Raw genomic sequence first — 11,027 nt, 5'->3', positions numbered from 1 at the left:
AAAAAAAAAAGACGCAACCTTAGATTTTTCTATGGAGAGGAGGGGGCAGACCTTTCTGCTGATGCTGGAATGATTATCAAATAAATAAAAAAATTTTAGAGGAATTTTAGGTATTAATTAGGTTTTTTCCCTAAAATATTAGGAAAAACATTGAAGAAATGTTAATAACAGCATCGGAAAGAAAAAAAAAATTAAAGGGAAGGAAAACGTATTTATTTATTTAAATGGAAACAATAGTCCGGTCTTGAATAGCTTATCATAATCTTTCGCATTATTGTTATATTCTCATTTATAAAAAAACTCAGTTTTGGTTATGATATTTTATAAAAAATTTTTTATACTATTTTAGTCTACAGTTTTTACACATCACATAGTCAGAGCCAATGACAATACGTCACCTCCTAAAATTGAACGCCGGGATAGGTTAGTTTCTATATTAAAGTGTGACGTCAGACTTCCTATTTTCCCAGAGTCTCTTTACCAAATGCACATCGAAAATTTAGCTGTAAAATTTTAAGCATCGTCCGGAAGTATTCTTCCTGCATCTTCTATCTATTTATTGCTAGATGATTGTTTCTAGAACTATTGCAAGAAATATAATTTCCTTCCGAAGGGTGGGGTTAAAATATTCTTCCGCAACAGCGGTCTGATCGTACCGCAGTCAACTGTTCTGGTTTGATGCTGGGGTTGTTTTCACTGTTAACCTGTCTGTTTATAAATTCATAGTTTGTGTGGTGGTTGAAGGTAAGTTAATATGAAATCTATGCGATTTCATATACAAATATATGTTATTTAAAGTTACAATAAATTGTTAGAAAACGATTTTATCGTTAGGCTTAAAGTAATTAAAGCTATCTTTCCTTTCTATATAGTAAATAATGGGTGGGGTCAACACCGGGTTTATTAAGTTTGCTCATCCGTGTATTGCTAGCTATATTTACCAAGATTCTAAATTTGTATTATTTGAAGCATTTTTCCACGAATATCTTTTAATGTTTGATTTTTATGATATAGTTTTTATTTTTTACGTTACTTACAGAAAGATTTGACATATACAGTCCTATTTAATCGGTCACACTTATGGGTCAGGGAAGTCAGATGTATTAATTTTTTTTAATGTTTATATATTTCCAGCTTACTTTTTAATTTCAACTTAATTTTATCATTTAAAAATGTCTTCATTACTCTATTGTTATGTCATGTCTATGATTAGCATTTTTGAGTCATGCAATCAGCATATTTATTAAAGTAGGTAGTTGTTTTTTTGCTTCTTCACTGTTTTGAAATTCATACAATATTTTCAAGCTTCGAACAATGTAATATTATTATAATGTTAGAGGAAAAATAAAGTTATTTTAAAATATTTCATGTGTATAAAGAATATTATATTAGTATTTGTATTTAATATCTCACTGTATATACAAAATGCATGAAAGATTTTCAAGTTTCTTAGACTTAAATGTAATTAATATTATTAAATTATTTAATAATTTTTGGGATATTTTATTTTATATATTTAATTTTATTAAATTTGTAGTATTTGCTATTTTATTATTCGAAATGAATTCAAAATTTTCAAGTTTTATCTATAATATTGTTAGTAGAAATAATAGATGGAGAATAAGTTTATTTAATTCTGTTGTTTATTGCTGTTGTTAAAGTAATTTTATTTAAAAACTTTGGGGATTATGTGATCTGTTGCGCAAACAACAATCGCCAAGGTGACAAATAATAGATTTTATACTTGCAAATTTTTAAAAAAGATACATGTACATGTTTGCCCGCGGGTGGCTATGAGTTATATCTTTCAAGTTGTTCCCTTTCTCTGATGTTTTTTTAGTTTCTCCACTGCACGGAAGTTTCCAAGAATCGCCAATTATTCTGCCACAGATCATGATACATTAATCTTCCCAAAGCTTGAATAAAATTGTAGTTATTAAAATGTGGACAAATTATAGTTTTTATTTTTCTGTAAAATCATAATATATATAAAGGCCTCAGATGGTTAGTACTAATCGCTTAAAGCAGTTTATAATTCTAACTTAAGTGTATGTTTGTGAAAATATTAATATTTAAATTTTAGATCCTATTGTGTGCTTGTTCAGTTGTATCATGATTTAATTTCATTCTCTTGTAGCTGTTAAAATCTCTAATTAAGGATAAAATTTGTTTATGTATTTAATGCTGACAAGGGAAATATCTCATTGATAAATATATTACAATAATTATTATAGTTCCAACTGCAGTTTTCATGATAATTGTTGGGTGATTCCATGTCAGATTGACATTAAGAAAAAGGGGGTATATTTCCTTATTGTGATCTATCAGGCTAACTACAATTGCCAAGGTACCAGATAGAAAGCCGGCAAGTTTATTTTTTATTTTTAAATAAACATGTAGAGGTTTGTTTGTGGGTTATTTTTAGTTATACGTTTAGAATTGATCCCCTTCCGTGACATTTTCTTTTAGACAGCGATTGCCTGGAAGCTGCAAAGATTTGGCGATTATTTAGACATAGCTCGTGTTATAGAAATATCAACAATTACAATATACATATGCTTTTATATGAATATCAATAAAATTATAATCTGTTCACTTTTGGTAATAAGGTATTTAAAATACATACACAATATGTAAATTTTTTATTTCTTCAAATTTTTTTTTTTTTTTTTTTTTTTTTTTTTACTAATGGTTATATGTTTCTATAACAATCTGGAACAAAGAATGGAATTACTTTGAAATTCTTTGATTAAATCTCAAATTTAATCAAAGAAATCAATTTACTTTAGGGGTGCACAACCTTTTTGAGTAAAAGGCCACTTGCACAGCAGGTAGATTAACGAAGGGCAGCACGCATATTTAGTCATGTTAGCGGCAAATATGATAATTTTTATCTAAATATTAGTGTTCTATGTACTTAATATTTCTATCAGTTAACTTAATAACATATTAACAAAAAATTAAATGCTTTTAATTATTTGAATAAAAAACACACTTTTTTCAAAAAATTTTTTTGATTTTGAACAATTATTAATTTATCAAATATATATAGATATACATAAATATTAGGGGGGATATAAATTCTAACCAAAAAGAAGCATGCAGAATGAAAGTGCAAAAAATATAGGCATTTTAGAGTAATATAAATTTGAATTAATTATTTTAATTTAAGAAAATTAATATTGTTCAAACAAAATAAAAAAAATTTTCTGTAGCTTTCAGAAGTTCCCGCGGGCCACACATCAACAGCCGATGGACCGCATTTGGCTCGCGGGCCGCAGGTTGTGCACCCCTAATTTACTTTATCAATATTTGATAAAGCAAATGTTTTTTTTTTCTAATGAAACAATTTAAATTTTGATGTTTTTCCAAACTTATGTTAAAAATCTGATAAAGAAGTTTAGATCATTTTTTGAGTTGTAAAAGCTTTTACTTCAAAGGGTTCACTTTTATAAGTATTAAAAATAAAATAGCATTTTAATTTAGTCTGGATTATTTCCTAATCATTGTGATATGTAATTTTTTTTGCATTATTTGATTTGATCTCAATTATATTACTTAAAAAGAATAGAAATTCATTATTTATTAAAAAATTGTGAAGTTATTAATTAAAAATGTTAAAAATTAGTCTGTGGTACTCTATACATTCGGGAAAAATAATATTAAATTGGGGTATATTTCTGTAGCGTGATCTGCTATTCCAACTAAAATTGCCAAGGAGCCAAATAGATTTTAAATGGGAAAAATTAGAAAACATGGAGAGGTTTACTATGAGTTATACCCTTTGAATTGTTCTCTTTTTGTGATATTTTTATTGTTTCTCCCAGGTTGCTGCCCGGAAGTAGTCAAGACTTGGCGATTATTCTGCCGTAGAAAACAATACAGAAATCTTTCCTTAAATTAATTTCCATCTTCTGTAGTTTTGTTATGAGTAAAATGTCTTATTTTAATAATTTAAATTTCAAGTATCTTATGTTTATTTATTTTCTTTGAATTTTGAAATATTATAACAAATTAAGTTTTCAATAGTTTGATACTGAAATATTAATGTATAGTAAAAAAAAACTAAATTTACTAACTAGTTGATACATTTAAATATTACTACATTTAAATGAAATTAAAAGAAGATACTGAACTTTTATTTATTTTTAAAACTAATCTAAAGGAATATAATTTTTTAAGTATTTCATAAATTGAATTAGTATTGAAATATACAAGTGAAGTTAACACAATTTATGTGTAATATTTTGCTATTATGGATAATTGTAAAAAAAAAAAACAATATCTTAATTTTTTTTACAATTTTATAATATTTATGTAGTGAGACTAAATTAATACCATACAATTTAATTATGAAAGACAAGTTTAATATTGAGTATTTTTGTGGAGGTTTGGCAAAGTTATGAACAAAAAAGCAAAGTACGGGTTAAAAACAAAGGTTTTTACCATCCTGTCCAAAACCATTCTGTCAACTGCTCAAATCTTTTCTGTTCATGTTTGCTAGATTTTATTCAAGTTTCATTCATGCAGTGATTCCAAATAAATCTAAATAGTTGCAATAAACTATAATTATACAAATTAGCAAACTAACCTATGCCATTATTGAATGAGAATCTATGTCTTTGCACAAATGTACACACAAAAGTTTCATATAAAATATGTATGTTTATAAAGAGAAAGAAATTTAATTTTTGTTTAGTCCCTAGTTACTGCAACCTATTGTTTTAATAATCACCATGATAAGTCATAGATGCATGAAACTTTTATGACTCAGGTCCAAAATTAGCTGTAGAGTTCTTTTGAATTAAATAATGAGTCTGCAGAGCTGGTCTCAAGATTCTTTTTACTGAACTTCCTTTTGTTCATCCTGTCTTGTTATCTGTAAATATAAAGACAAATTAATGATTTTTTGTTTGTTTGTTTTTATTTAGTGAAGGTACATATATATTTTGAGAAATAAAGAAGATATTCATTTTTTTTCTTCTTAGTTATGTAAAAGTGCCATTGATAAAGATAAATTTATTTAAATGAAACAAAAACCTGACTCATAAGTTTTAGAATGATGACTATTCATTTTTGGTTTAAAAAAAACTATTAAAAAACTAGAATTTTTTTATTTATCTTTATTTTTGGAATCTTAGTTATAAATCATTTTTTTTAAAAACTATATCAAGAATCAAATTCATATATAATTTTTAACATGAATATCAAATATCTGCTTTAAAGGGACTGTTAAAAAAAGTTTTTTTTCATAGTTGCTGATACAATTTTTTGATGTCCCATAAAAACCCACAAAATTATTCATTTCAGTCAAAATTATTCATTAATTATAATTTAAATAAGAATTTTTTCAAATTTTTTTTTTTAAGAGTTAAATGATGTTTTATTCTGAAAATTATAATTTTTATTTCTAAAGAAAGAAATTTTTTTTCTTCTAATCTTTATCTCTCTTATTATCTTCTTTACACACACATAATGACTAGAAAAATACAGCATTTTTCTTAGTTTCTCCTATAGTATGAGTTCTGTCATAAATGCAAAATTGTTTCATTCATTGTTTTTAAATATTAAACCCTTTATTATTATTTTTAAATAATTTTTATTATTAAGGTAAACATTAAATGTGACTTTTTTGGAATGACTATAAAATAATTTTATGCAACTGTTGTAGTTCAGGAAATAATCAGATTTTTTCATTTTTATTACCAAAAATAATTATTTGGTCTCCCAATAAGCACTTATGTGTCATTTACTCTTTTAATTTTTATATTTTTAAAAACTGATTTGTCTATTATTGTATCAATATAATAAAAATATTTTCTAATTATGTTTAATTATATTAAATTAGATAAGTGAGCCATGACAACAGATATATCTGTTGCTGTCCGGTGGGACCCTGTTAATCAACAGGAGTTGGATGACTATGATTATGATGGTGGAAATAGCTCATCTAGGTTGTTTGAAAGATCCAGAATTAAAGCACTAGCAGGTATATATCTTTTATGATATAGTATGTATTTTTAATATTCCAAGTACTGTATTTTCTAAATGTCTATGTTGACACAAGTGGAGAATACAAACATGCAAGAACTTTTCAATGTTTGAATGTAATTAATTTTTTTTAATTGTTAAATTTCAACCTTTTTTTAATGGTCATTTATTCAAATTATTTTTTTTTATATTTTTCAAATAACATTAAAATTTTAAATATTCCACATTGCAATCAATAGGATTGAATTACAGTTGTTGATCATCGAGAATATTAAAATTTTTTTTTGTTGCTATTAATATGTTATTTATAATGAATATTTTAGTCTTTTTTTTATTTTCTATAATGTTCTTTAAATTTTATTTATTTTTTAATCATATAAAATTAGGCATGCTTGAAGACTGCCATAATTCGCTTTAAGAACTACTCTTCTCCGTCCACTCTTAAATTTTTTTTAAAAATTTTATTTTTACTTTTTATGAAATAAAGGAGTATAAATTTATGTATGTTATTAATAGAAATTTTGTGTATTGATATATATTAAATGCAATTAGTTTAATGTATTGATGTAAAAAATGTGTACTTTTTTGGGGAAATATTTATTTACATTTAATAGCATATTAAAATAATTTTTTCGGAGTTAAACAATGCTTTTTTTTTTAAATATTTGTTTAGGTTATGTATTAAGGAACCAATATTTGAAATGTCACTGTGAACTTAAAATCTGTATGATATCTTTGTGAAAGAAAAAATCTTACAATTGTTAAGGTTCTCTAGGGTGAATGTCAGCATTATTCTGTCTGTCTCAACTCTGTTAAAAATTTTTATTTTTTACATCTAATGTTAATTTTTCACAAACATTACTGGCAGATTTTTAAATCAATAATATTATTTTTTCAGTTTTAATACTTGCCATCATGCGCAATGCAATGTATGTAGAAGGGAGGTTTAACAACTGTTTTGAATTTTCATCAAAACTATCTAAATGCTGACATTCACATCACAGAATGTCGAGGATTACTTATTTTGAATTTTCATATGTATTATCCTAAAAGCATTCAAAATCCAAATAATTTTATGTGGAATTTTTCAACATATATATACCTCTTTTTTTTTATTGAATAACATGAAGAGAAGTTAGTTTGTTATATAAGTATAAAAAATGGTTAAATAGCTTAAAATTCTAGTTAAAATACACAGTAACTCAGAAAATTAAAGCAAAATGCTCAGTTTTTCAAGTTGTTCGTCATTCAAGTTCACAAGATTTATCTTTTAAATTTAATAAGTTTTATAAGTAAGTAAAAAGTTGTTAGACAAGTGTATAAATTATGTGCTATTAATTTGTGTATAAATTAAATACAAAACTTGATTTGTATCTATTTAAAAAGTGTTCCAACTTTTTTCTTCTAAATAAACACTTTAGTGAAAGTCTTTTTCCCATCTATTCTACTGTTACTATTAAGAGAAAAATGCTTTGTTAATTAGTGAAAAAAAATTAAAAAATTGCAGAATTTTGCAAATTAATGTTATATTTTATGTATTCTTAAAATTGTATTTGACATTAAATAATTGTTTTTCTTATTATCCTTTAAACATATTCTGCAAAGTTTGCTTCTGTAAAATACTAAAATATGTTAAACAATTCTGTATTGCAGATGAAAGAGAAGCTGTACAAAAGAAAACCTTTTGTAAATGGGTAAATTCTCATCTTGTGAGGGCCAATAGTAGAATATCAGACTTGTACACAGATTTAAGAGATGGAAAAATGTTAATAAAGCTTTTAGAGATTCTATCTGGTGAAAGATTAGTAAGTAATTTACAATAAAATATTTTGTTCAATTTAGTGTTGTCAAATTATGTACAGTGTTCTCTGAAGGGCATTTATTCTTGAAGGGCATCCCTTCCCACTTCCTAATAAATTCACCCTCTTCGCCCTTTTTGTAAAAATAAGCCACCATCCCTTAAGAACACTGCCTTTTTTATTCATGTTCCATTTTAAAAAAAAAATAAATTAATTCACTCTTTAAATAATAATTACACACTTGTAAAATTATCAGTGTTTATAGGTTTAACTCTGATTGCTAGCACAAATATTTACCTTCTTAGAATTATTTTCGACTGATTAAGTTTTTTAAGCCTTTTTTGGAGGGTTAATACATTTTTTAAATGATATTAAATTTTAAAACTATTTTTTAAATATACCCCCCTTTTTTTTGGAAAAAAATACACCTTTAAATGGTTGTTTTCGTGTTATTTTCAGTTTAAATTATAATTAATTATTATTTTTTTATTTATCATATCATTATATTATCATTTTTTGTTTATGATAATTATTCTTTTTGAAGAAAAAAAATCTCACGCCTTCAATTATTTTTAAAAATTTTTCTCTTATTCTAAGGAAGTCTCTTATTCTAATTTCTCTAAGAGAAAATTACTTTTTGAAATATGCACATAAACTAGTATGCAACGTAATTTAAAATTTTTTGAGGAAAATATTCAGTTATTTACATATTATACAGTTTGATTAATTTTTACGGTGTTAAGTGAGTGCCCTTTCAAAACTCAAGGTCTCCTATTTAGAGAAAAAGTGCCCTGTCCTTTTTTATTCCTAGGGAGAACTCTGTTATGTATTTTCATTCATTTTATGCTAAAAAATTCTTAATCCATATTAAAATTTTATCATAGTTTATTAATTATGCTCAACGATAAAGTTTATTAAGATTGCAAAATCCAGAGCTGAGCTATTAACTTGAGTAAGAAATACATTTATCTAATTAAAAAAAATGAGCCGAATTTTAAACATTTAAAATTTTATATTTCATGTAATTTAGCAAAAAGAAGTAAAATTTTAAATTATTTTATAATATTGACAGACTTTACATTTCATTTGTGAGGTTGAATGAGTTCCAAATTCATATTATTTATATTTTTAAGGTTCTGAGTATTGTTAAGATATTTTTTTGAATTTTTAAAATAATTTATTGAAATTCATTTGTTCAACTTTTATTATTTTTTTTCCTGCAAGAATCAGTGTTTTGACCAGAGTTGAGAAAAAATAGAAACAAGTTTACTTGAAACAAATATACATAGTTTTTATTTTATGAATTGTTGAAATTTTTTTATAAATCAAATGTTTTTAACCAAATGTGACAATGATTCAATTTTTTAAAAATCTTTTATGAGTATTTCTCGTTTTATTTATTATTAAAATAATTTTTAATGAGAATTGTCAAAAATTTAAAAGTCACTGTTTTAAAAATAAAATTCCTTTCTCCTTGAATTATTAAAACTGTCAATAAGCGCTCAATCTTGATTGCCTTAATAAATGTTTTACATTTTGTATTAAATTTCCTTGTATTGAAATTTGTATTACATTGTTTTCTGATGAATGACACTTTATCTAGATATCATTTCTGTTGGGTTTAAAAAAGAAATATATTTGGTGAGTAAGGTGAATTTTTGGCATGGTGTGTCTAAAATTGATTCCTTTCCTTGAGAAACTAACATAGAAAGTAATAACAAATTTTGTTGCCATAATTTGTTTTAAATAACGAAGAAAATAAAGAATGTTTTTTATAGGTATTTCCTATCATGAATTTCAAATTCTTGATGTCTTGTTGATGAATTATTCTAATTTTGTAGCAATGCATGAATAGAAAATTCACATTAATGTTTGAAAAGGATTTATGATCTTATTTAATTATAAGCTAGTTGTAGTAGAAATGAAGATAGCAAATTTATCTACTTTCCTTTCACTTACTAACTTTGTATAAGAGTGAAATTTAACTTTGTATAAGAGTGAAATTTAGGTCATGATTTCTGGCAACTTATATTAAATCTGATATCTATATCTCAAAAAGTAATTTAATAAAAATATTTTAATAGCTGACATAATTAACTAGTTAAGGCTTAATTAAAAGTTTTAGACTTAATTAAATTTTTTGCAGATTTTTAAGCTTGTATAGTACCTTTGACTTTTAAAAACTTTTCTTCTGAGGATGTTTCATTTTACAGAGCAGTTTATTTTGTAAACTGGTGTATCTATTCTTACGGAGAAAAAAAGTTTCTAAGTTAGACTTTGAAAATTTAATAAAAACTTAACTTACCATATTTATGCCTTATTTTAACTGTTTTGTTTTATATTTAATATTTTGTTTAAATATGAGCTAAATTTTTTTAAATTTACTGAAGGGTCTTAAAATAGTAGCATATTGTTTGATATGCTTAATTTTAAATTAAAAATTCAATATTATTTGATAGTTTGCAAAAACTTAAATTATTTCTAATATTATATTTAGATTCAATGATAAATTTGAAAAAGCATTTTGAATTTATCCTTAACACTCAAATTTTTAGGTTATGTTAAAATAAATGTAAACTCAAACTTGATTAATAGCTGAATTATAATTTGACCAGCTAACTGGTTTAAAATTGTTCAATCATATTATCTTATACTTTTTTTAATATTTTTTATTATACAGAATATAAATGGTTTATTTCATTGAAGTAGGACATTAAATCTTTTTTTTTCTTAGTTTATTTACATTTGAATACTTTCTTAACCTTGCTATGGCAGTTTCATACTTTCAACCATGAAGGTATCAATAAATGGTTAAGTTATTGATTATATTGATATTGATGGGTATTCCATAGCTTTCTTTAATTCATAAGCAGTTTTCATTACTCTCTATGCTTCTTTTCTTTTTTAACTGTGACCATTCAATTTTCCAAAAAGTGTTTAGACTTGTAGAGTTTTTGTTTTAGTTCGCAGGTTTCAGGTTTGAATTGATATCTATCTGCTACATATCTTTCTAAGTTTAAAATAAAAGTATTAAGTAAAGAATTCAAATTTTTGTTTTTTTTTTAAATAAAAGAAAACTCTAAATTGCTGCGGAAAAAATCCGGATTTCCGGATTTTTTCGCTAACCATTATCCGGAAGTTTCCGGAGATCGAAGGTTCAAACGTTTCAAAAAATCATTGATCGCAAAAGTTTCCGGAAATCAAATTTTCAAAGGTGGAACTTAAAAACCCAGTTTA

The 11,027-nt window shown here is 24.7% G+C and overlaps 1 protein-coding gene across 7 annotated transcripts in view; it reads left to right on the top strand.

Moving 5' to 3' along the window:
- Positions 1-385: 385 nt before the first annotated feature.
- The window catches only part of beta-Spec (spectrin beta chain), a 61,714-nt gene continuing 51,072 nt past the window's right edge, over positions 386-11,027 (top strand). For 6 of the 7 annotated variants that reach the window (XM_087150359.1, XM_087150358.1, XM_087150355.1 and 3 more), the window contains exons 1-3: positions 386-744; positions 5,849-5,989; positions 7,645-7,796. In XM_087150359.1, coding sequence (XP_087006485.1) covers positions 5,860-5,989; positions 7,645-7,796 — 282 coding nt within the window. In that variant the 5' untranslated portion in view covers positions 386-744; positions 5,849-5,859. Of the gene's footprint in view, positions 745-896; positions 1,249-5,848; positions 5,990-7,644; positions 7,797-11,027 lie in introns of those variants that run through there. The other variant, XM_087150354.1, reaches the window with a different exon arrangement.

This window comes from Parasteatoda tepidariorum, chromosome 8, assembly GCF_982258835.1.
Source record: "Parasteatoda tepidariorum strain Cologne lab strain chromosome 8, Ptep-v5.0, whole genome shotgun sequence".
In the NCBI taxonomy this organism is placed as follows: Eukaryota; Metazoa; Arthropoda; class Arachnida; order Araneae; family Theridiidae; genus Parasteatoda; species Parasteatoda tepidariorum.
The sequence above is the reverse complement of the archived record's forward strand: the minus strand, read 5'-3'. Positions and strand labels throughout refer to the sequence as shown.